The sequence below is a fragment of the Phaseolus vulgaris genome, chromosome 9, assembly GCF_051622355.1.
Source record: "Phaseolus vulgaris cultivar YP4 chromosome 9, ASM5162235v1, whole genome shotgun sequence".
NCBI classification, from domain to species: Eukaryota; Viridiplantae; Streptophyta; class Magnoliopsida; order Fabales; family Fabaceae; genus Phaseolus; species Phaseolus vulgaris.
The window spans coordinates 27,616,684-27,643,693 of NC_143506.1; the positions used below are offsets into that span (position 1 = coordinate 27,616,684).

The 27,010-nt window shown below is 33.5% G+C and overlaps 4 protein-coding genes and 2 pseudogenes across 4 annotated transcripts; 2 read left to right on the forward strand and 4 right to left on the reverse strand.

The window, feature by feature from the left end:
• Positions 1-304: 304 nt before the first annotated feature.
• Positions 305-2,618, reverse strand: SOBIR1 (Leucine-rich repeat protein kinase family protein). Its single transcript, XM_068624656.2, has one exon. It carries the CDS (start codon positions 2,478-2,480, stop codon positions 600-602), a length of 1,881 nt encoding a protein of 626 aa, XP_068480757.1. The 5' UTR covers positions 2,481-2,618; the 3' UTR covers positions 305-599.
• Positions 2,619-3,803: 1,185 nt separating this feature from the next.
• On the reverse strand, positions 3,804-8,338 carry LOC137820711 (protein SIEVE ELEMENT OCCLUSION B). Its single transcript, XM_068624925.2, has 7 exons — positions 8,054-8,338; positions 7,817-7,915; positions 6,278-6,726; positions 6,084-6,193; positions 5,739-5,881; positions 5,173-5,652; positions 3,804-4,675 (listed from the first exon to the last, which is right to left on the reverse strand). Exons 1-7 carry the CDS (start codon positions 8,267-8,269, stop codon positions 4,058-4,060), a joined length of 2,115 nt encoding a protein of 704 aa, XP_068481026.1. The 5' UTR covers positions 8,270-8,338; the 3' UTR covers positions 3,804-4,057.
• LOC150025234 (tRNA-uridine aminocarboxypropyltransferase A-like) lies at positions 8,279-15,650 on the forward strand (annotated as a pseudogene).
• Positions 15,651-15,735: 85 nt separating this feature from the next.
• LOC150025235 (uncharacterized) lies at positions 15,736-16,480 on the reverse strand (annotated as a pseudogene).
• Positions 16,481-17,460: 980 nt separating this feature from the next.
• On the forward strand, positions 17,461-19,958 carry LOC137821714 (protein-L-isoaspartate O-methyltransferase 1). The gene is made up of 4 exons (XM_068626441.2): positions 17,461-17,750; positions 18,057-18,327; positions 18,926-19,090; positions 19,459-19,958. The coding sequence occupies exons 1-4, from the start codon at positions 17,553-17,555 to the stop codon at positions 19,707-19,709; spliced, it is 885 nt and encodes a 294-aa protein (XP_068482542.1). The 5' UTR covers positions 17,461-17,552; the 3' UTR covers positions 19,710-19,958.
• A 4,462-nt stretch (positions 19,959-24,420) lies between these two features.
• On the reverse strand, positions 24,421-26,766 carry LOC137820242 (28 kDa ribonucleoprotein, chloroplastic). Its single transcript, XM_068624207.2, has 4 exons — positions 26,239-26,766; positions 26,021-26,122; positions 24,959-25,243; positions 24,421-24,713 (listed from the first exon to the last, which is right to left on the reverse strand). The coding sequence occupies exons 1-4, from the start codon at positions 26,686-26,688 to the stop codon at positions 24,645-24,647; spliced, it is 906 nt and encodes a 301-aa protein (XP_068480308.1). The 5' UTR covers positions 26,689-26,766; the 3' UTR covers positions 24,421-24,644.
• Between the last annotated feature and the right edge of the window lie 244 nt (positions 26,767-27,010).

Below are 27,010 nucleotides of genomic sequence, written 5' to 3' on the forward strand. Positions count from 1 at the left end.
AGAAGTGTCTGAGCTTCATAGCTGTTGAGTCATCCGTTGTGGTAGTTTTTTTTTTCTGTTTTAGACTTTTTTAAACATTTTAGGAGATTCATTATGCATTACATAATGGCAAGCTAATTATGATTGTTTCACTTAGAGAAGATATTAACTACTTTTTATTCAATTTGTTGCCCCTTCCTGCCCCTATTGTTGTAGGATAAAACAGAATTTAAAACTTTTAGTGCTCTATTGACAAAGATGTAGCAAAGGAGGAAGGGTGCTTTCTTTTAGCCTATCAATTACAGTACTCAAATGAAAACAATGGTACCAAAATAGGAGTATTTTATTTTCAGGGTGGATACATAAAAATACAAAGTGCAAGCAAATAGTGACACAGAATAGATTAATTTTGGACATAGGTGATTGCAATGCTGAATTTTTCTTTCTATATCCTTTCCATTTCTGGAAATTCAGCAAATCTGTGATGAAGGAAACAATATTACACGGCTTCATTATTTACCTTATGAAGCAACATTGATCACTCAGCTATGAACTATATTCTTAAACACGAAGACGTTAACACAAATATGGTACGTACGTGTACTTATCCAACAGATTGATCAGTGTTTGATCTGAGACAGCATGCACCTAACTTCCTTGCTGTTAGGCCTCTCCTTGGGATCATCCATGGTGCAAAAGCATGCAATCTTCAAAACCAGAAGCATCTGCTCCTCATACCCATTTCCGAGCAGCTTTGTATCAATAGCCTCCTTGGGATTCTCAGAACTCAAAACCTTCCTCAACCACTTGACCAAACTAATCTCTTCAGTATGCTGAAAGAACTCATCGGAAGGAAGCTTCCCAATCACCAACACCCCAAGGATAACCCCAAAGCTGTAGATATCACATTTATCAGTGAACTTAAGTATCTGGTGATACTCAGGAGCAATGTACCCCACAGTGCCAGCAACATTGGAGGTGGTTATGTGAGTCTTATAATCCGGCATTGCCTTAGCCAGTCCAAAATCAGCTATGCGCGCTTCCATGTCATCATCGAGAAGAATATTTCCAGGCTTGAGATCCCTATGAATGATGCGAGGGTTGTGACTCATGTGAAGGTATTCAAGTCCAGCAGCAACACCAAGCATGATTCTATGCCGCGCCAACCAATCCAACTCTCCCTCACCCTTTTGAACCTTGTCCAGCAAGTCCAACAAGCTACCATTTTTCATGAATTCATACACTAGGTAGTGGCAATCAGGCCTAGAAACATGCGCTAACAGAGGCAGAAGGTTTCGGTGTCTAATCTGTCCCACAGTTGTAATCTCAGACCGAATTTGCCTCATTTTCTTATGCATAATCTTACTATCTTCCTCTGCCAATTCAGCAGCATCTTTGGGAGGTTGAATCACTTTCTTTATAGCAATCATTTTGCCACCGCTTCCTGGTAACTCAGCCTTGTAAACCTCTCCACAGCCACCGCGTCCAATGATTTCCATCGAAGCGAGCCCTTCTTCTTTCTCCAAGAAGGCCAAATCCTCTGCTTTCTTAATCAAGGGACTAAAAATATCAGGACCCGCTCTCTTTCCTCTTCCTTTGATCAACGCCAAAGCCAGCTTGAACAACAGAGAAAACACGAACCCTGATAAGGTTCCCGCCAGTGCCCCTGCCACAAACCCGAGAATCCACCCTGCGAGTTTTCTCTTACTGTGCTTGGGTTTTCGGTGGTTAGGGGAAGGACCAGGTGCCTCTGTAGGGGAAACATTGGAAGCTTGGGAGTTTCTCTTGTCTGAGGCAGGCGCAGGAGAAGGTGCATCACCACCGTCCAAAAGGTAACGTCTGGAGAGAACGGTGTCTGACGAGGAGGAATGTTGGAAGCGGAGAGAGGGTTCGAGGAAGCTGTTGCCGGAGAAGTTAAATTGGCGGAGGTTGCGGAAGGAGCGGACGGAAGAAGGCACCCTTCCGGTGAAGAAGTTGTCGGCGACGGAGAGGGTTTCGAGGTTGGGGAAGTACTTGAGGAAGTTGAGGTTGCCGGAGAGTTTGTTGGAGGAGATGTCCAACGCGCGGAGGCGCGTGAGAGAGGAGAGTTCGGAGGGGACCTCGCCGGAGAAGAGGTTGTTGGAGAGGTCAAGGAATTCGAGCTTGCGGCAGTCAACGATTTGGGGAGGGATGCGGTCAACGAGTTGGTTGTGGGAGAGAGAGAGTTGTTTGAGCTCTGTGAGGCGTCCTATTGCGGGGGACAAGACACCGTTGAGATGCTTGGATTTCAGCACCAACCTCGTGATTCGGAGCACGTAGGTTTCCTTGGTCGAGAGCCTTCGCTCGCAGAACACACCCTCCGAGTAACATGCCTCATTTGCCTCCAGTTCACCGTTGACTCCGAGGTCCTTTCGCAGAGCCAATAGTGCCTTGAAATCTGCGGGGTAGAGTTCAAGCTTCGCGTCGATGGAGATTAAGAACAAAAACAGTGATAGAACAAATAACCCACTTTTCACAACCATTGTGCTTTGCACTCACTTCTGCATCCTTTTTTTGTTTTCTTACTTTTATAGAGACAAAACCGTGTGGAAAAAATTGCACTTCTCTTTCTTCTTCTTTGATTTTTCTCTTCCACACCTCCTCTCCTACCTGTAAGTTTCTTACTTCTTCATTTGATTGGTTTTTATTTATTTATTTATTTATTTTTCTTTTCTCTTGAGTTTGTCTTCTTTCAACAAATGAGAAAAACAATAAAATAGTCTTACTTTTATGAAAAACAGTTTTTTGAAAACTCGGGTAATTAGTATTTTGTAAGGTTCACTTGCACTTAGATTATTTAGAGTAAGATCTTCTTTATTCATCATTTCCTAGTTAGTGCTGCTCGCACCTTTACAACTGACAACACCTACCTATAAGCTGCCATAAGTGACATTTTTTGTTTCGTTTCGTGTTTTCTGCTTTTATCTTTTCTTAGTAATATACTGACACATGGCCAGTAAGTAAATTTAAATTTTTTATCCACATCACTAAATTACGTTTGGAAGTATCCTTGCACAGCCGAATTAGTGAACCTCATCACCATCATATTCGTCTTGCTGAATAACAACCTCTGTTTAAAACATAATATGCAATCTTGTTTTCATCTTGGGAACTTAGAGTTGATAACGTTGTAGGATTCCAAATTCTTCAAATTTCAACACTATCTGCTACGTTCCTATATATAAATAAAATATTTTTGACTTGGTAATACTTTTGTTTTTTCAAGTATTATAATGGTGCTGGTTCAATTTTCTTAATTTCAGTCAACCAAATTGAGTCCATCAAGTATTTAATCATTTTCATTCATATAACTAGATAACAGCTTGTATGACAGATATTTTAACATGACTTAGTTATAAAATTTATCTCGAAAATTCTAATTAAAGTATTTATATTGCTGTAAAAAAAAATTAAAGTGTTGATATTATTAATAAATTGATGGTCGTGAAAATCAATGGTCGGAGTCGTGTTAAATGTTGGACGTATATTTTGGGGCATTAGTCTCAAAATCGCAATAAACGAGTCAAGTCTTTTGTCGTTTAATTTAAAGGTATGATTGGATTTTTTTCTTTGTTTTTAATGAAACTCATGACTGGGTCAGACTGGTGTGTTTCACGGTGGAGACAAACGCATTTTCTCTTTTCCATTTATTTTGAAATATTCTCCTCCATTCCTCACTCTGTCCCCATTCACTACTCCTATCTTTCTCTGTTCCTCTCTGATGGTGACTTCCATTCCACTGTTCTCATATTTGGAAAAAATTAAAAAGACATAAACCAAAGAAAAATAAATGTTTACCACTTGCATGACTTTAAAACCATCATAGCATAAAAGTTCTACAACACACTTTATTACCAAGGGGTCTCAGCTACCTAAACAGATGGTGCTTCTGAGGCCTCAAGATCAGCTAGTACACATAAACATTATCTTAACATATCTCACAAAAGGAACAACTTATGTTATGACACTAAAAACATTAAACTCTCAAACCAACATTAAACATAGTAAAGCAACGACAATGTGTGTAACAATATAGTACACTACACTCAACTTACTCTGACTACTCCACACAACAACGATACATGAAGTATTTCTCCATTTGGCGTCCACATTCAGCACACACAACTTTCTGGGGTATGCCACCAGTGCTCCCAGGAAGGATCAAGCGATTGCAGTGATGTGGGGGTTTGTTTTTGTCGAGATAATCTTTCATTGCTTGCACCACACCTTCTTCCTCAACTCTATCCTTCCACTTGTCAAAGTCCTGCAAGCATACCAGAGCACTGTCCCCCTTGGCTCTGGCCATTTCAGTGGCGCCGTTGCAGAAAATCGCCCACCCTCGATCACTGCCGTCGAAGCTCAGCACAGTCATCACTTCGCTCATGACCTCGTCGTTTTCCACCGTCCTTCCATGCTGCAACTTGGAGTACAGCATGCTCTCCAAACGGGTCCAGAAGAACCAAATGGACGTCACGTTAGGCCAAAAGTAACTGAACTTTCTCGTGTTGAACGTTTTTATCATCTTCTGCATCCGCTCCTTCGCGTTGCTCTTTCCCACGTACACCATCTCCAGCTGGAACTTCCCAGCTTTTGCCACACTCAATGCTGTTGCTGTGAATTTCTCAATCCACTCCAGGTCTTCACCTCCATATAGGCATACCAGTTTTCCGTCTGCCATCTATCAACAGACTTCATGTGTCAATATAAAAAATTAACAACTCACATCAATTTGGAATTTAATTGAGAGACTAAAGTCACCCTCCATTATAATTTCAGAGACTACACCAAGATTTTTTTCTAATTTGGATTAATTTCTTCTTACAACCATGACAATTAGAGTTCTAATCAGATCTGGTAAAATTTGAGGTGTCTACAAGTTTTAGTTCGTTGAATCAGCTGTGGAACTAATTTTCCATTTCACACTTAGTCAGACTCATTTCTCTCAAGAGAATTGTTCTGTTTTAATTTAGATGTATATAATGTAACATATAACTCCAAAGAATGTGGTTTGCATCTTAAGAAAACAATTGATTATGTTAATTTTCATGGATCTTGTTAAAGCATCCTTATAATTAATACTTTTTCTTATATGGTTTAGTGATAAATAAATAGTTTGAGAAGAAAAAATATTACACAAGTGGGAAATAGAATAAAATGGGCAGAGGATTTTGTTACCCATTCTAGAACTGTAGGATCAATGCCATCGACAAGCAGCTCAAGGCTCCAAATCTCTTGCTTCCACAATGATTCTTCTTTCTCACTTGTGAAGGGGAAGGCCAAATTGCCCCAAATCCATATCATATGGACGGCATTAGGGGAGGACAATCTGCCTTGTGGATCAAGGGCCACTAGAATAGCGGTCTTTGAGAAATTCCACACTTCTTTTATGTACTTAACTGCTGATGGTTCAATGATGAAAGGATCACAGACACTGTACCATGCCATCAATGACTGCAAATACTCAAACTTCTGTTTGTTCACATCATTCCAGACCGCTTTGTCTACAACTGGGATCCAAACCATCTCATAGTGTGTGTCACCCCTCGATCGTGCATCTTTGTACAAATTATCAAGTACCAGGATCTCTTCTTGTGAAAGATCAAGATCTGATATGAGCAGCAACACATGTTTCCTCCTTAGTACCTCCAGACTAGCCTGTTTGTCAATAAATCAATGTTTTCAACTCTAAAAAATAAGATTTGTTTAACAAAAGGACTACCTGTTACTAAAAATCAAAGTACCCTTGATTTTGTAGTTCCATCCACAAGTGGAAGGATATCATCCTTTGCATATATCAGTGCTCTCAGAATTTTCATGTTGTCCACATGGACTGTCTCAAAAAGACGTGTCAGATTGTGGAAGGCCTCTATATGCCTCTTGTCATCTGCAACGGGTTAAGGATATGCAATTGTCATTTATGCTTCATTTCTAGATAAATTTTATCCTTAAATATACTTACCGAAACTCTCAAACAGCACATCAATTCAAAACCCTTTAAATTAATCCAAGGCTATATTAAGACTCTTGAGTTCAGGCTATATATATATATGCAAATTAATTAACTTACTGAGTATAATTGTACCCACCTATATATTGGTAGCAAAGAATCAGTTGGTTCTTTAGGTGCTCATGAATACTAGTAACTTTGTGAGCAAGACTAGATAATTCCCATGCCTCAGTGGTAGATGAAATGGACCTGCAATTTGAGAAATTGGGGTCACTGATATTTAAGAAAAAAACAATTGATTTGAGGTGAATGATGGAAAGGAGGTGTGCTTACTCATTTCTTGTGCCTATGAGACTAGCAATTTGAGAGGCACAAGCCACAATACTTCTGATGACCCAATAGGAAGCAATAGGAATGTGAGTACTGGCAACAGACATGGGAGGTGTGTCCTCTGAAATGTATTCAGATGGAAGCTCCTTGAATTGAACGATACAGGTGGTTACTTCCATTGCAGCCTTCACGAGCCTAATGAGTGCTTCAAAATGGGGCTTCAAGGACATGAAATTCTCAGCAAGATCTGGCAGTTGCTTGAGGAGGGCCACAGACTTGGCAAGAGTATTTTCAGCACTCAACTGAGCAACAAGCCAAAACTCTCCAAAAATCACAGCAAAGGCTGCTAAGGTTAGCACAACTTTCGCATGCCATGCATAGCTAGACATGTAGCCCAGTAACACCATCGTCGATGAATGTGCATCTCCACCTCCCGAGCATTTGCATGATAGCTGCCAATATATAGTGAGGAATTACATATCTAGATCCTTTTATTTTAAGACTTTAGAGCTGAGAAATTTTGATCAAATCAACCATAATACTTTCACATATTCAAGAGAATCACTTGGTGAGATAAATATTCCAAAATATCCCAAAAGACAAAAACACAAGGCTGTAGCTGTAAATACTAGCAAGAAAATGCATATGAGAAGCCGTACACAGAAAAAAATGCATATGAAAGCCACATAACTACCCTTTTAGGGTAATTATTATATGTGGACATTCTATGTTACATATTTAATTCACGTTCTTTTATTTATGTTATTATCATCGCATCACCACTATATGATATTCAAAGAAATATAAAGATTTTGGTACATGTTATAGGCCCAAAGTTTTATTAAAAAATTGATATTTTGAAATTTACCGAAAAAGGCACTCAATTAATAATTCAAAAATAATAATATTTTAATTATATTTATTTTATTTTTTTAACTTCAAATCTTAATACACATTATTATGTTTCAAAATATTCTTTTTCAAAAAATAAAAAAATGTGAAAGACATTTTTGGAATACCAAGAGTCAATAATTTGAAACAATTGCATGTCAACTAAATCAACAGGTTGAAAATCTAATGAATATAATAAATGATGTTATATAACATAAGACGAAAGAGAAAATGAGTATATTTCAAAGGATAGAAAATATAAAAATATGATAAAATACAAGAAAGAGAAAAATATTATCAAACTTAAGAAATTATTACACGGCTTAAGTCTATCAGTCCAAGTCAATTTCCATTAACAAATTATTATAAATAAACAAATAAATGTGATTGTGTAGGAGAGAGATTTGTACAAATTGGACATGCCATATTTTTTGTTCAAGAGGATGTAAAAATGAAGTGTAAATAAGAAGGTTGATATCAGTTGATCACTGTCATAAGAATCAAAGAAAAGTATATTCTATGCAAAATAAGGAAAGTAATAACTCTTTCTTCAGTGTGTATAGTTTGAGGAAATATGGGAACACATTCTATCTTGGTTACAGTGTCGGGTAACTTTTATAAAAGTTAAGAAGATTTTCATAAGAAAACAACCTCACACGAAATTTTGTTTATGATGTAAGCCAGCGAGTCAAGCATGTCAAATTCAGCCAGAACAGCAGTCATCTCCAATGCATCTTGGTCTCTTTTCACCTACCAAAAAACCAGATATTATAATAATAATAACAACAAGAACAGATAAATAAATAAAATGAGGAGTTAATTAAAGATTCATCACATGCATGCAAAGTGGCAGAACGTAAACATGGTACAATAAAAGGTAACTCTTACTTCATAACCCTCAACAGTGCGAGCAATAAACCGAACCAGAATTTCATCCACAATTTGTAGAATAGGTTTGACATCAATTTCACGGCCATCAGGGGCATGTGTGGCCTGAACTTGCTTGGTCATGGCACTGTCATCAGAAGTGGAGAACATGCGTCGCTCCTTCCTTTGGTTTATCTTAGGGGTAGTAGCTGTTAGCTGGCGAGTGTGGTTACTCATGTTGCTGAAATGGCTGCAGATATCAGAAAACTCAGTGGGAGGGAAATAGGTTTTGGCTTGAGTATTCGTGGTTGTATTAATACCATATATATATAGCAATATGAAGTGGAATAAAGCTTTGTTGAACATGTACCTTGCTTGCAAGAGGGTATTAAAAAAAGCTAAAGCGATTCATACGTGCCCTATTCATTAGGATAAGAATGCACCTAATTTAATTATCTGTTGTGGTCCCTGCTCTCTGATTTACCTTACATGCTTTATTGTACTTAGAATAGAGTCACACAAAGTTTGTTTTCTATCATCCTTAATATTTTTGGTAATGGCATCAACATTGAGCTAGGTTAAAAAGAGTGAGATCTGGTGCTTTTGTGACATCAGTGATTGCATGTCACTAAGCTTACCTCAGTAATTTTGTCTATTGGAGGACATATCATTGAAGTAACTTTTGTAATAGTAAGTATTATATAGGACTTGTCATTGAAGTAACTTTTGTAATAGTATGTTAGAGATTAATGATGGTAGTGTAACTGTTATGCTGTTTAATATATTTTTTAGTAAATGCTATTTTTCTGAAATCTATGGTTAAATAAAAAAAAATCATATATATTATTTTTCAAAAATTTATATTAATTAAAAATAATTTCTTACTTTTTTTATATAAATCAAAAAGATGTAATATATATTTTTAAGAATATATGGAAACATAAATTATTTCATTATTTTGATATTATTGTTTAACTTTAATATGAATAATTATGATGATATGGGATTAATGAAATATTCAGTAATACATATTTAATTACTACATCACGAGTTGCACAGTTAACCTAAGTGCATGGAGAAAAAAACTCAAAAATATTTAAATTGGTGAAAATTTTAAAGTATGAATTATTCACATTTATGGTGTATTTATAACCTCACCTTTATTACTTTATTACCTTATGCAATTATATAATGTTGTTATTGGAGGATATAAACGCTCAAGCTTAGGGTTCTCATAGCTGTTGGTTATAACATTTTTGCATTCATTATGGGGTACTATGAAACATTTCCCAACACTTCTTTTTCATTTACGAGTAAACTAGGAGTTATTTAGAACTAAATTACACACATATTTTACAAGCTTTATGCTTTTTAAGAGTGTTTTATGCATTATTTTAGTTTTTCTATAAAATAAATAAATTTGATATATAGTTTGTCAAATGTTCCAATATATTTCTTTCTAATAATTTTATATTTTCATCATGATTCTTTTTTATTTCTTTTAACCTACCATTTTGATCCTACTTTAAAAATGTTAACTTCATACTGTAGAATTTTTGGGTGTATCAAATTTCCTCTAATTTCATTCACTTTATATATATTATTATTTCAAAATAATTTATATTTCAATAATTTTTTTTTTTGTTATGGAAAGAGTTTTGCTTTATTTTTTTCCATCAAAGTAATTAACACGGTTTATTCTCTTGTCATTTATATTCGTACCTTCGCCTGGTATTTAATTTGTCTAAACTCGTATTTATTATAAGGAAAAATTGAAATCATAAAATATAAATACTTTAATAATTTTATTAAGATCAAGAAAGTTTACGATTTTTTTTAAAGTATGCTATCTTATAAAATTAGAAATAATTTTCTATTATTATCTATTTACAAACATGATAAAAATAAATATTTTAATAGGCAGTAATATTTTTAGCTAAGCTAGATGGTTGCCTAATTTGGATATCATAACAGGAAACTCCAATGTTTTTGCAAATATCCTCATCATAATCAAATCCTAAAGATCTCTCCATTTAAGAAAATCACTTCTAATGAATCCATCAATGTATATGTAAATAACACGTTAACCTGGACAATTAACTACACTAAATTCACATTATCACTTAATCAAGGAAACCATCACAAACACAATTTGATTATCATCGGAAAATAAGGGCACGATCTTATATGATTATCGAAAAAGAAATATAAATAAGAATTTCCAAACCTCAAAGCACTGACTGATCTTGACCAACAATTTTGGGAATCAAAATAATAAACTCAAATTCTATATATATTATCATTGTCACTAATACAATAAGAATAAGTATATATATATATATATATTAATTTAACTATAATTGTAAAAAAAATCACACATATATTATGTCCTTAGTTCCCTTAAATTTATATCAGTCATTGAATTAGAACTAAAATTTTAAGACACTTTACGGGAAATTTGTGATAAATAAGTCAGACTTAAAAACTGGTTAAAAAAATATAAAATATAAAATTTCATTCTATGTTCCTAAACAGAATTTCTATACAAAAATATAAAAAATACTTAAATTAGTTAGAGTGTAAAAACTTGAAAAAATATATATAATTATTTAAATTTTTATAACATATTTTTGCATATGTAAATATAAAATTAATATTTCACTGTCAAGTAGGTAAGAAATAATTACCTTTTTGTTCAAAAATGGAATATAAAATAAAGAATAAAGTTTCTTTTCATACCGCAAATACTAAAAACAAACTTACAATTATTTTCTAAAATAAAATATTATATTATAATAAAATAATAATTTATTTAAGTATAAATGAATGGTGTCTAGATATTATGCTTTAAAATAAATGACACATTAGTATAGAAACAATGATGTTTGCTTTCCTTCATTTCTTTATACAAAAAACATGTAAAAATTAAGTATAAGCAATGAGTTTTATGTTTTACTATTAAAGAGAAGATGGGTTGAAGTGGTGAAGAGAGAAAATATAAAAAAAATTCTTCATTTTCTTCTTCAATACGTTTTTTAGTTATTTATTTTTTATTATATTTAATTTTATATTTTAATATTTATTAAAATTAAATTACGTACATTATAAATAAATTAAAAAACTTCCTAATTTATTATATCAATGTAAATGTCTACCTACCAAGGATTAGAATTAGTCAAAGAGAAAGTAGTTGAATTAAAGTTTTGAAGGGATTTTGATACCTTATGAAGCAAGTTTACAAAAATGTGAATCTTATGTATCTTAGTTCTTTCTATAATATTACAATAAGAAAAAGGAGTTAGACTGATAAAGAAGAAAGAGTGGTGAGAGAAAGAATGTTTGGACTTTTATAACCAAACCAATATGCAGCTACCTTTGTTGCTGGTCACTGTTTTTTATTATTATCATTATTATTTTCATACTTTTATAAGCTTTTGAAATTTTGTATGTTTTTTACTAATTGGAAATTACCTTTGTAGAACATGTTCAGAAATTGTGAGGGTGATGTTTAGGAATTAAGGAGCTTATGAAAAGAAAACAAAAGAAATCAAATCGATATCACTTTGTACGGATTAGTAAAAAATATATTTGTTTTTTTTTAAAAGCAAGTAAAAATACAGCTATGAAGAATCTTGAGTATTTTATACTTTTAAAGCTTACACGAGTAACATACTAGTTCTATATTTTCTATTTTAAAGAAAAATTTCCATGTTCTTTTTGTATAAGGATTTTGCTCTCAATTTTTTTTTTAAAAAATAGTCTCCAACTCTAAATTAAATAAATTTATTTTTTTGAAACTATTTTAGTTATTAATGGTAAATTTAAGAAGCTATTTCTTAAAAGAAAAACAAAGAATTAAAAATTCAGGGATCAAGATCGGACTCATCACCTCATATTTTAATGAAGAAAAAAGTAGAAAAAAAATATTAAAAATAAAGAGAAGGTAGTAGGGTTCTTTATGTGCTGATGAAGGATGTGTCCGTTATTGCATCATATAATGGAATCACCATTACAAGAAAAAGGAAAAGTGCGTGAGGCATTCATTTAATACAATACATTGTTAAACGAGTGTTGGGCTGTATATGTTTAAAAAACTAATTAACTTTGGTTTGTGTATTCCGTTTTCCATTTGCAATTTTAATTCTTTTCTCTTTTTTTTCTTTCTTGATTTTAATCCTCCCATTTAAAAAAATCTTTAATTTTGATATAATCTTCAATTTTACATAATTTTTGTTTTGAAATTTGAAATTTTCATTAATAGAATAGTTGGTATGATAGTTTAAATTAGATCTAAAGTTTAATTAAATAAAGAAAAGCACATGTGAACTTTATAATATGATATTAATTGTAATAACTTTATATTTTTTACTTATAATCAATCCGAAATATTTAGAGGTGAAATTAATTTTATCCAACAATATCCTAATAGCTATAACTTCACTAAAATCATGGGCAAGAAACCAAATCAATGATGATCAATCACTAAGCCAAACATCTCATCTAAGCAAACTTAATAGATATTTTTTTGTATATAAAGGATTTATGAGTACAAATGTAAGTTATACTAGTATAAAAGAGGTTTTTTTTTTTATGTAAGATACTTAGGGTTAATTATGTTAGGTAGGAGTTTTATTTCTTCTCAATCAATTTCCGAGAAGGAAAATATGAGAAAGGCACTTCAAGAATGCATACGGTAACATAGATTTATGTTAGACATTTTATCAATTAAATTTAATTGATTTTACTTAAAACCAATACTTGAAATGCAGAAAAATATCAATCTACATATTCATATAATGTAATAAGTCAAACATTTCAACAAAAAATCAATAAAAAAAAATCTAATATAACCTACAAATTAGATAAACAAGAAAATAAAGTTAATTGCATTATCTATGTCGAAGAAGGAATGTTGTCCATTATTGTCTTATTTATAGGATGTCATCCTGATACAATGGAGATTGATAATTGAAAATCTGAAACATTTCATGTTATTATGTAATAGTTATAAAAGTAAAATACACTTTAGCAAATGTTGAAATGTGTTATCTTTATTCAAGAGGTAGTAATACTTGTCAAAATGATGACTCTCATAAAGTACATAATTTAGTAGTCACATTCGAACGAATCAATTTGTCTATTATAGTAAAATGAGAAATATGTGACAAATTATTTCTTATAATTTTTAAATAAAATAATTGTTGTATATGAATTGTAGTGACCTTGTTTTGTTCATTCTACTTAAAATATTTATGCGAGCCACAACTCTAATTATAGTAATAACATATGTTAGTCGAAATACACTTATATTTGTTCAGTTACACTTACCCTTGTAATAAGCTTTTCATTTTCAAGTTGGGTTTTCTTTGAAGCAAACAAAACCACAATACTACGTAATTCCTAAGTATAATCACAATTAAATGGCAATAGGACCTATGTTGAATGACAAACAATTAGTTATATGATTAGCATAATTTTAAAAAATACAAGTTAGAAAACTAATCCTTCAATGTATAGAGCCAAGTAAATATGCTTCTATTAGTCACTCATCCAATTTTACAAGTATTACTAGATTTGGACCTTTGTATTTTCATATTCAAAGATGGATTGAGACTCAACAGATCCATATATTTATGATTTGCCTTACTCCGCACTCAATTTGTCCATGTACCTAACACATTGAGTTATAAGTTAAATGTAATTATTACAATACGAAAAACATAAATAACATAATATGACTTACATGACTTGTAGTTATATCATTGAAATATTTTACATTGAAATTCTTCGAACAACCTCCAATGTGCTTGCTAAGAAAATGTACAAAGGATCATCAAAAGTATTTAACTCCAAACACTAGTGCAAAAAACACTTTCTACAACGACATAGTAAGCCGGTTAAACGAGAACCGATGTAAACAAAAATGGGGTGACATTTTTGTAAATATTTTGTACATATTACATCGATTGGATGGTACAACTGGTGTAATATACTAGTGTAATACTTGAATTTTTTTAATTTTTTTTTGTTCTTAGCATGGTATATTACACCAGTTGGGTTATCCAACTAGTGTAATATATTCTACCAACAGTTCAAAATTTAAAATACACACTAGTGCAAAAAGAAGAAAAAGATACACTTTATTTAGTGCGGCTTTTGCACTACCCACTTTCGTAAAAAACGCGGTGGCATTTTTGAAATTATTTTGATTTACGAATGCGGTTATTTGAATAGCCGCATTCGTAAATCAAAGCACTTGATTTACAAATGCGGTTATTTGTATAGCCGCATTCGTAAATCAAAGCGCTTGATTTACGAATGCGGTTATTTGAAGCGGTTTTACCTTTAACCGCATTCGTAAATCCTTTTTTACCCTAAATTTTGAAGCGCGCCACACACAATTTCAAACTTTATTTCTCGTCTTTGCCTTCGTTTCGCGTTCGCACTCTGAGTTCGTCTCCTTCTGCTGCATCTGCATTCCATTTGTGCAATGTAAGTTTCTTGAACTCTCTTTCTTCCTCTTCATCTTCACAAATATATGCATAAATGTTTTTCATTTTTCTTATATATGTTTTTTTCCTTGCATTGGTGGTCTCGAAACACTGTTTCGTTGGTTGACATTCGTTTTTCTTACATTGTTTGGTTTTTCGCATTGCTCAGTACTCTTTCATTGTCTTTGTGGTTTCTTGTGGATTTTTTGGTTTGCTCCGTTGCTGCTTCCCTGTCCGCCATCGCTTCTACTGCCGCCACCGTTGTTGGCGCTCCCGTGACTCTTCATCAACGTTGGCTTCACACAAGATTGACGATGTTTTAAAATTTTTAATTTTTTTTAATGATTTGGCATATACAAGTGCGGTTAAAGCAAATAACCGCACTTGTAAATGGTATTTATAAATGCGGCTATATAGCCGCATTTATATTTCTTGATTTACAAGTGCGTGTTGATCAAATGCGGCTATAAAGCCGCATTTATAAATTCGAAATAGCCGCATTTGTTTTATGTTTCTGCACTAGTGACAAGCTCTTTCACTTGAACCTCGCCATCGCTCCATCTACACCAACTACGATCGTCCTACGCACGTTTGTCTCTACCACATGCTTCCCCTTCCTCCTTCCTCCTATCCAAACCGTCACTCCCATTTTCATCGTTCAACACCCTCATGAGGCACGCCACAAGCTTTCCACCACTCCAATCCTCAACAAGTCCTTTCTCCTCCTCCTCCACCACCTCCCGCTGCCTCCATCATGCCTCTCCCCTCACACTCTACCTCTTCCCTTCCTCCGCCTCCTCCACAACCCTCGCCCTCCACATTTCAATCGTGTGCCCTCCGCCGACCTCGTCCTTATTGCCTCCGACGCCATGTGGTAGCACGCGCGCGAGATGGTATGGGCCAACGAGGGCTTTCTCTCCCAGTTCACCACTAGGGTTTGTTTGGGCGTGGATGAAAGTGTTGGTGGCGAAAGCATTTATGACTCTGAATTGATTTTGCGGAAAGAGCCTTTCGTTGGGCACTTTAGTACCATTGGGCCTGAGACTGAAGAGAAGTCGGTTAGGGTTTTGAGGGAGATGGTTAGATTGCAAGCTGGGTTTGTGAAGCCCCCATATTACATTGGTTGACTCGAGTAACCAGTGTAATATGGGACTACATATAACATTGGTTGCTTAACCGATGTAATACAGGGCTACATATAACACCAGTTGCTTAACCGATGTAATATGTAATTGACATTTTATCGTCCACATCAACACCGGTTGTAGGACTAGTGTAAAATACTTTATTGTCCCACCGTATATGCAAAGATTTCCTCCCCAATCTAGGTAATATGGTCAAAAGGTGAGATATGAAATCATCCTCAACTTTTGCCATGTCATCATCATCAATAACAGATTCTCTAATACATGTTTATCATGACAGAGAAAATCCTAAACAAAACGTTAGTTCAACATTGATAGAAATTATAACAATAAAAAACTAAATAAAAATAACACAATGTAATACATATTCTCGTACTAAAACTGACATGACCAAATATCAAAGTCAAGCCAAAAAAATATGCCTAAAGCCTCTCCTACCAATTGAACCTCTGTATTAGATATATGCACTTAAGCAACAACATCTTGAGTTTCATCAACCACTAGTGGTGTCCATTCGAACTATATAGGGACATCATGGATGGTTATCGCTCCCTTTATTTGTAGATTAATTTCCACTAGAGGCATGGGGTTATCTTAAAGTTATAACTCACATTGCTTTGGTAAATCAAGGTGAATATGATTTACTGATGGATCTGCAATAGCACAACTCCCTTTAATGCTCACTCGAACAACCTCACGAACTGTATAAGGTGTTCCATGAGTTTGTTGCTGAGAATGAGTAGGAGATTCTAACTTATCATCAAAATTTTGTTGCAATGACATATTTGATTCAATTTTTCTTCAAACCACATCTCCATCTTATTCAAAGCCTCTTGATTGTAAAGTCTACACTTCTTCGTGGTGGTGGACCAAAGTAATCACGAAGTCCCCAAGAAATACAAGTATCGCACACATGTCCTGGGCGCTCTTGTCTTTCTATGACTGTCGTCAAAATATCATCTCGATCATGGAAAAAAAATGAGTCAAAGATGTCTTGCTCAACTAAAGAATCTTGCAACATATAAACAGTAATTACGTATAACCCTAACTTCTATACCTAGAAATATTGAGGAAATGAGAATGGTACTATGCATATATGTACTTATGATTTTATCAACAATGTTATGTGCAAATTGTGAAGTCACCTGTCCACCTGATTTCGTGTGAGTAGCCTTTCACATTTCATAGCAGAGCCACTATATAAAATCGTGTAAACAATAATGATTTTAATATGACGATTATTAAAAACTGTGATAATTAATTGTATAATACAATGTTTTAATAACTTTCACATTTCATATTCAAAATATAACATTCACAGCCATTTTATAAAATACACAATTTTCAATACTTCATTTTCATTCTCTCCATCACATTTTATTACTTTATTTTCCCCCCATTTTTTTAGTTCCCACAACCTTTTAGTCAAAGTTACTTTCCAAAACCCATCGAAACCCTAGTCTTTATCATCATTCCCACTTTAATTCTCATTCATGAAAATTCCCAAATCTTTGAACCCAACCCTGATTTCCTCAACAAATGCTCCATCGTGTCGCATTTTTTTATATAAATATAAAAAAATATAAGTTAAAATTAGATTATGTATAAATATTAAATTATATTTAGATTTGTAAGAATATTTTAAAGTAATATAATTAGTTAAATTTTATTTAATATTTTGTTAAATTTTATAGAATAGATGAGTGGTGAAGTCGGAGTGAGGAACTCACAGAACTCAATGGATCCAGAATCTACAGGAGAAAAGACCGTTATGGTTGTCCACGTGTGGGCTGAGCCCGAGGAATGGGCTAACACGTGTGGGTAATATATGGCGAGAGCGTGTGAAGGGAAAAGCGTGAAAAGAAAGAGCGAGAAAAGAAGAAAATGAGCTTGCACTTCCACTACTACCCTTTCCCAGCGTTGGCTTATGGTTGCAGCTATTACGCTTCTTATACAACAAAACGCACTCTCTCCACCCACCGTCGCATTCCACCGCACTCTTCCACCTTCTCCGTCATCACCAATCTCTTTTCCCGAAATCCTAATTTCCTCACGCGGAACACTCTCTTCCTTAGGATGCAGGTAATAGTCATTTTATCAAACCACGCTTCCTCTTTCCTTTTCGCAATTCTAAGTTTCTGTCTCTTTTTCTAATTGAAACCACGCTCAATATTCATTTAGTTGAGCAATAAATCGTAGAAATACAGTTGTTGAAACTCAGAAATGGCGATTGCGTCAAGTTCATGTGTTTTTTTTTTTGTCTTTTTAGGTTTCTTGTTTTTAATCTGGCCTTTGTCTTCTCTTAGTGCGCTCTTACCAAGAGGAGAACAAAAATAGAATGTTTTCTCGTTTTTTGTCTAGAAATTATTGAATTCTTTAAAATTGCAGCGGTTTTGCTCTGTGAGTGGCGTTAGTAAGAACAAAGCGATGGTGGAGCGGTTGCAGCGCTATGGGGTGATCACATCAAGTAAAGTGGCTGAAGTAATGGAGACAGTTGATAGAGCGTTGTTTGTACCGGATGGAGCTGCGCCTTATGATGACAGCCCCATGGCCATAGGGTACAATGCCACTATATCTGCCCCGCATATGCATGCCATGTGTCTTCAGTTACTTGAGGAGAATTTGCAGCCTGGGATGCATGCTCTGGACGTTGGCTCTGGTATATGCTCCATGAATCTATTATAATCAAATTAGAAAATTATTTACTTGTCTAATTTTATTCGAACACGTTCAAAAGAAGTGCGAATTGCTTGCTAGTTAGTGAATGGAGATTTTCTTGGTATTCCATTATGTGTGTGTTTGATTTGCTTTTGATGACTTCCCTAGGTAAAGTGTGAAGCACTGTCCCGTCTGTTAATGACGCTGATTATTAAAATAAATGGTAGAACATGTTATACAAGTTGTTTATAAAATGTATTAATGAGGGTCAATTGCTTGAGCAATGGGTGGATTGCATAAAACGTGCATGAGGGGTAGTTTCTAAGCTCTGCCACAGCCCCCTTCTTTGGAATATTTATATAGGCATAGCAAAAGAAAGATGGTGTGAAGATGTAGAACTGTGACAGTGTTCATTGAAAAGCATTTAGATTTAGGTTCCCCTTATTGATTTGAATATTCCCAATTCTAGGTTGATATTTTGAAGGATCTATGATGTCAGGCTACATGGATCAACTCTTGTTCTGTTTACCAGTCCTTTTGGCTTTTCACATTTTTATCTTTAGTTGGTGGTCACAATTCCAAATTTGACTTGTGTTCAGGAACGGGGTACCTGACTGCGAGCTTTGCCTTGATGGTTGGACCCCTAGGCCGTGCTGTTGGTGTAGAGCATATTCCTGAATTGGTTTCTTCTTCGATAGAGAATATTCAGAAAAGCGCTGCTGCTACACAATTGAAAGATGGTTCCCTTTCTGTTCATGCTGGTGGTATGGTTTTTCAAGTTTCTTTTTGAATGGAATCTGAAAGATTGAATCTTTTCATTTTAGCACAATAACTGAATGCAATCCTTGTTTCTAGCATAGGTTTTAAACACATAATGCCATAGTTTGAATACGTATAGTTCTGTAGAACGGTGAAAACATAACCTGTTTGTCAGGATTTTCAATTTCTTTGATGTTGAGTCCATTAAAGTGCATTGTTCTTGTTATGGTTATCTGAAATATCCGTGTGACATTGTATGCACGACAATAGAATCTACTGGATCTACTACTGTTGCATGATTATTTCTTAACCAGTTAAATAAACGTCTACTTGGGATTATGGATTGGAGGATTGATAATTGTGGTGTTGACAGATGGGAGGCAAGGTTGGCCAGAGTTTGCACCTTATGATGCCATTCACGTTGGAGCAGCAGCACCAGAAATTCCCCAGCCACTTATTGATCAGTTGAAGCCTGGAGGTAGAATGGTGATTCCTGTCGGAAACATATTTCAAGATTTAAAGGTGGTGGATAAGAATTCTGATGGTTGTATCAGTATCCGAACTGAGACGTCTGTTCGTTATGTTCCCCTCACAAGTCGAGAAAACCAACTGCGTGGTTACTAAAATGGAGAGCTAAAATACTGAATTTTGGAAGTGATGTCACAGTTTGGATCTTGGATGAACACATGCTGTTAGAATTTGTATAGTTAAAAGTTTCCTTAATCGTGTAAGGTTAATGTTTACAGTTACAGATATAAGTCGTTGGAACATGCACCCTTATGCGGGTAGAATTTGTATAGTATAAAGTTTCATTTTCTGCTTACTGTATTAATTCATATTCATAATGTGCATTAATAATAATTTTGATATCAAGTATTTTTTTGACCGTCTTCTGCGTATAGCTTGTACTTTTTGTCCAAAGAAGACAAAACTACCTGGGCATTAAAGCTATGTAAAGTCAATTCTTCAAGTTATTTGAATTACGGTTTATTTCCATATTATTGTAAAAGTGTACGTGTCTTTGATTAGAGAAAGACTAGTTCTCCATTTTTTTTTTCTTTTTATAAAAAGAGAAGTCGAGTTCTCCATTCCATTTTTTTTTTATAAAAGATAAGTCGTGAATATTAACCATGATTTTAGTGTAAAATTAAACTTTTAAACAACTAAAATCATGTATAGGGTGATGACTTACATTTGTTTAGTGTTGTTCTGAATACATAACTCCTCTTTGTTTTAATTTTTTTAGTTTAATGAGATTGGGAAATTTAATAAACTTTTTAAATAATTTTTTTTAAAAATAATTTGTTTAATAACTGTGTAATAAATTATTAATATTTTGTTTCCTTTTTAATTTTTTTTAATAATAAATTAGTTATTATTATATGTTAATAATAATAAAAATTGAAAAAAAAAACAATTTAGTGTTAATGAATTATTTAACAAACTATTCAATAAATAATTATTTGATTTATTTTAGAAATTATTTGATAATAAATTAGTTGTTATATGTTAATGGATTATTTAACAAAGTATTTTTAAACATATGAAAAAGACTCAACATAAAAGGGACTCTAAGTAAAGTTGTCATATTGTTAAAAAAATAATTGTTAATTTAGGATAAACAAAAATATATCATTAAAAGATTTGTAAATGAACTACATCATCGCCATTAAATGTTGCTTGTAAAGATGATTTGTAACGAATTATATACTAAATGTATTGTCATGTAAAATGGAAATGTATTGTGATGTAAAATGGACATTTCTTTTAAACTTACGTGAATTAGTTGATTATGTCAATTATTTTATATTAATATCTTCACTTTTTATAATATTGTGGTGAATATCTATATAAGTTCTTCCTCTCATGTCGCTTTGTAAAACTTATCTAGATTTAATAGGTTGGTTGAAATATTTTATTAAAATCTAAAGTGTTTGCATGACCTAATCAAGATAAAATTCTATATTGCAAAACAATCACCAAACTTATTGGAGAAAGATCAATAATAGTTAAGTGATTAACTTCATCATTCTAATAATAGTCTACAAAAATTATTAAGACATGTGATTAACATCAATAACTAAAAGATAATAAGTACATTGGTGATTTCATAAACAACTTATTTCAACTGCAGGTAATTAAATGTATTAAATATTTGAGACTATAGTCTAATTGTGTTTTTCCTTTTCTCATAAACAAAAATTATACTATACTAAACACAAAAGCTATGAAATTTAATGTAACATGGAACTTTATAATGTAAGTGGACAAAATAAATAAATAACATTTCTACAAGTGGAAAATAAAGACTTTGATGCAATATTTTTAGCACTTAATACCTTAATAATCGAATAAATACATGTAATGTGATTTTAAGCTCAACACAACAAAAGTAGCATGAAACCTTCAATGTTGTTTTGGTTGAAGTCAATCTCATAATCTAGAGCATGATGCAAACATGCCAAAGTAGTTGAGTTCCTATAATTTGACGTGTAATTGAAGTTAATCAATAATAATAGATACATCATATGAATTCTACTAGCTTATGTATATAATATCAATAAAGATCCAATAAATGTTAAAATGTGTGTTTCTGCATATTGTGTTATAACAACATCGTTTACATCATAAGATAGTTGGTGAAAAGAATTGTTTAATCAACATAGTTTGATTGAATCATTTTGTCACCATTGTATGTGACACTAACAATTGTTCACATAGGGAGACCAAATCATCACTACTCACATTAGTGACAAGTTTTTCATCAATTAAAAGACCAAGTTGCAATATCACATATTCTAATGAGACGACAGATTCTCCTAGTGGAATATGAAAGTGTGAATTTTTGTCCTCCACCTCTTCACTAATGTTGTAACCAAGTGGTGGTTGATGTCGATATTTGTAAAGTCAACAAATGTCCAAATCTAGCATGTTAAATACAAAATTTCACTCGTTAGTCAAGTTGATCATGATGCTTGAAACCCAAATTGCATAGAGGGTGCAAAAGTCTTTTTTTCCTTTTCATATAACCTTAATGACATATTTTTTTTGTTGGAGACGTAAAAGGGACATGATGGAAATCCTCTAAGATAGAATTAATTCCAAGCAGTGGAATGAATGGAGGGATGCAGAAGCGTTGCAAAGACGGTTGAAAATATGCCTATAAGACTATTGCAGTTTCTGAAAGTAAGACTCACATTGCATATAATTTTGTTGATGATGTTGAAGTGAAGAATGATTTTCATATAAAAGTTGATTTAACATAGAAGTTAAATCCATATTAATTTCAAAATCAAAATTAAGAGGAAAAGTTGAAAAACAATGAGATGTTTCATCAATAGATGTCTATTTTGAAATATGTTTTTTTATAATAATGAGATCATTGAGAAATATGAAAAATTATGCAATTAGAACAGAAAAAAATAGAGTTAGATATGCAGAAAACATAAAAATAAAAGTTATACAAATACAAAAAAATTATGCAGATATTGATAACCAAATTCAAATTGGATTCTCCAACAACGACACCAAATTTGATAGTTGTCATTTTGTTGTCAAACTAAAATAACATTGAGTGTAGATTGTGTAATGCAGTGCTAGACCATCTAACAACAAATAAATAGTAGTCTAATTATGGTCAAATAATCACAAGTTGTTTATCAATTAATCTAATAGTAAATCTAGTTAAAACAATATTCAAAACTTATCTGCAATAAAAAAAAGTCAGAAATAACAATGAAAATAAAAGGGAGTTGAGATTGTTGTGCATAAAAGTAAAGTAGACAACTGAAAAATAGTAAAAGAAAGTAGATTGACTCTCAAGTTTATTCAACAATGAATTCATCATTGATTTTCTTAAAATTTTCACTATTTCAATTTTTACACAATGTGATCAAACAAGCATCAATCAAATTCAACAAAATCTTATCGGTAAAACAAACATCTCCTCACTAGTTCCAAGCTTCTACTCGTGATATGTTTATCTTCTACTTCTTGAATTAAGTAAACAAGAGATTGATTAAGACTAAGTGAATTAACTAAGAACTCCAATTAAGGAGAATAACTTAATTCTCAACAAGCATTCAAAAATAATTCTTTTGACATTTGTGCTATTGTTAAGACAACATTTAAAATAACAAAATCATAATTGAAACTAAAACAAAGTGGATGATATGAGTAGACTATCAATATCTTGAAGATATTTTTTTCTTACTAAGAAAATGAATAACAATATGTTATGCGTAATGTACAAATGAATAATTGAAAAAATTCAGAATTTGATATTCTAAAAATAGTCACTCCTCAGCTTGAAAATCAATCTATCATACATCTTTAAATAAAATTATTGATGGTGTAATTGTGAAAAGTTTAGGTACTTAGACTATCTTCTCCTTATTATTATCATTGTTTGTTCATATTGTTATCATTATTTGTTACTATTATTATTTATAGCAAATGATATTTGTTGACCCAATCTATAATTTGCATAGTATTTATTAGTTTTATGAAGTAAAATTTCATATCAGCCAATTTTAAAGAAGACAAAAAAATATTTTTACTATCAGTATAAATACAAATAATTGTCTATATAGACAATAAAACATCAACTGTTGTAATATTTTGTACTCGCTCTATTTAAATTGGATTACTTAATTTAATACTCGTATTTCTTTTATTTACATCTCTATCGTGACAAAACAAATATCATATAGAATTTGGTATTCTTTTAATAGACATGCAAGAAAATTAAAAATTAAATTCATTTGAACGCAAAACTCTTCTTTCTCCCTCGCAACTTCACACTATCAGTTTCCTAATTAAAGTCGTCTTCACTAACTAATTCACAATTTCAAATGAAAGCCATGCAACCAAAAGTATTCTAATTAAAGTCTTCTTCACTAACCATGACTTCTATAATTCACAATTTCAAATGAAAGCCATGCAATCTACCATCATTTTTTGACCAAACTTGAAATCGTGTTTCACGGCCACACAACTTACCCACCACAGTAAATTTTAAAACATTTACTCATTTCAGTAATTTGGAGATGAAATTACACCGAAATGGTTAAAAAGCCCGTAAGAATTAATACTGACACTTACCAAGAACCCACATCAATGATTAAAATCAATAAATCATCCGCCGTATCGGATGCACCAAAAATTAAAGTATCATTATTAGCTGGATGAACTGAATCGTCTCCGGTGACTGAAAATAATGGTTTTTTTCAGTTGAATATTTAGTTCAAACGAACAAAGCATTTCTACAATAGTCGCGACAGAACTCTTCTCTCCCCGTTTTCTCATTTCATAAATTAACAAATAGCCCCAGAGAAAAACCCAACAAAGTATACATTTTTTCAAGATCTTAGAGTTCGAATTACAACTTACTCTTCATCTGGACATTACACTCATAATAGCATACTAAATAAATCTAATATGAAATTGGCGCCCCAAGAAAGAAATTTCCTTTAAAGAAAATTGTCACTATATCCTCAGCCATTAAAAAAATGCAATAGAACTCCAGCAGCTGAAATGGGGAACTACCTGAGGTGCAACTCAGAAGGAGCTACGCCTGGGGGGTCTGTCCTCAGCAACATTCACCCTAATTGTTCTTCCGTCCAAAGTCTGAAATAACAAAACCACCATATCAGAAAATCATCCAAAAACAAACTGTAAAAGTAGTCAATTTGATATCTTGTTTCAACCTGCCCTCAGACCACACACACTAGATGCAATTTCAAAAGCAGTACGTTTCAAGCTATTTTCCTTATGAACATAACACATAACAATCCTGTACCTTTCAGCTTTCAGAATATTTAATTATCAATGAATGTAACCATTGATAATTTAACAAAAAACTTAAGTAATACCTGACCATCAAGAGCAGCAACAGCATCATTCATTTCTGTTTCAGTCGACATTGTGACAAAGCCAAAGCCACGAGAACGACCACTGTCCCTGTCATAGACTACCCTAGCACTCACAACCTTACCATGCTCACTGAAAACTTGCTCCAACCTTGTGCTATCAATATCCCATGGCAAATTACCAACATAAATAGAAGCGGCAGGCTCAAAGTTACGACGAGGTGGGCGTTCAGGTTGAGCTCCTCTCGGAGAAGCCTTATTAACAGTCAACTGTCTTCCATCATAATCCTGTCACAGATAATAAGAATAAGATCCAAAGAACAACACAATAAAATAATTTAGAAATAATATCAATGGCAATATACACATTCTTTTGCATGTGAATGACATGTTAGATACATTTGACTTGTACAACTTTAAAAAACTTCTTCGCGAAAAGCAACAAAATTTTCATAGCAACAAGAGATGTGACGTGAGCAAACTTATAAATGTTCTGTAGCATTTGATTCAGTCAGCCTTCGAGTCATTGGCTAACAAACAAAAACATTACAAATAGTTGAATGGAAGTCCGAACTTCAAGATGTGTAACTATATATTTAGAAGGAATTAAAATGACACAGGCACAAGCCACCTCATCTTTATGACACAAGTTATGCAGACAACTCTACTCACATATTAATTAAAGTGACCTTCCTTATAAAAAAAGCACACAAAAGAAGTCTTGTTGCAGGTTCATAGATGCAAAGAGGAAACAAAGAGACTTCAAAATGGTCATAATCATATCGTTGCTGTTTACCAGTATGGGTGGATGGAATGCCACAACAATCAGACAGGTAATATAATGCATATGGGTTTAATTCAAATAATCCACACAGCCTCTTCGATAGGAAACACCAGCCATTCTTTTTTTCTCCATTATTCCCAGACATTCATACCATTGCAACACATCAATCACAAAAACAACAGAGTCCACCAGAGATAAACACAAAACAAGGATTCAATACATAGCAAGCTCCTATTCTCACTATTTAACATCAGAATAAAAAACAAGTGATATGAACTTACATAGCCACTGAATTTCTCCACAGCCTTCTCAGCTTCTTCAACAGTACTCATCGTCACAAACCCAAATCCGCGACTCCGGTCAGTTTCCCTGTTATAAATCACCTAAAATCACAAATAAAGGACAACCACACGCGTTCATGTCACTCTTAAACCCTAAATAACATTAACAAAAACCGAAATTGAAATTTGAGAAGAAAACGAGGTTCTCTCTTTCTAACCTCGGCGATTTCAACGACTCCGGCTTTGTCGAATAGCATGGCCAGTTTCTCACTATCAACGTCGTAAGGCAAGTTGCCGACGAAGATTTTGGCCTCTTCTGGCGGTTCGACGAAACCCTCATCTTCTTCGCCGTTGGGCTCCCAGTCGAGGAGACCAGGCTCTTCTTGTTTTTCATCTTGGGCCTGGACGGTGTCGGCGTTGCCTTCTTGCTGGGCCCAATCGGAAGTTTGGGCGACGTGGGTGAGGACGGGGGAACGGTGGGTTCGTGCAGCGAGGGAAAGAGAGAGCGAGGGTGAGGAGTTGAGGCATGAGAATTGGAGTGTGAGGGGTTTGGAGGGAGGTGAGAAGACGTGGGATTTGGTTATGTTGTGGAAGAGAGAGGAGGGAGAAGAGAGGAGGCAGGAATCGGCCATGGTGAGGGACTTGAAGGCAGTGGCAGTGATAGACATGTAAGAAACTATGCACCAAGGAGAGAAGAGTGTATCAGGATAAGAAAACCAGGGAAGCCTTCTGATATCTAAAATATCATACACAACCCCAAAACTAATTAATATCACAAATCTGGGCTTTTCACACGGGCTTCCTGTCCATACTTTTTTGCTTGCACTGCTTCTTTTTGCACCTCCATATGTTCTTGTGCTATCATTATAATAATTGTGAAAATACGATTTTGTGCTTCAATAAAAATAAATAAAACCCTAAAATTCTAAATAGCTTTTTACCTTCTTTCTATTTTGCTTATCCCAGCACCCCAAGACACCCTAATACCTA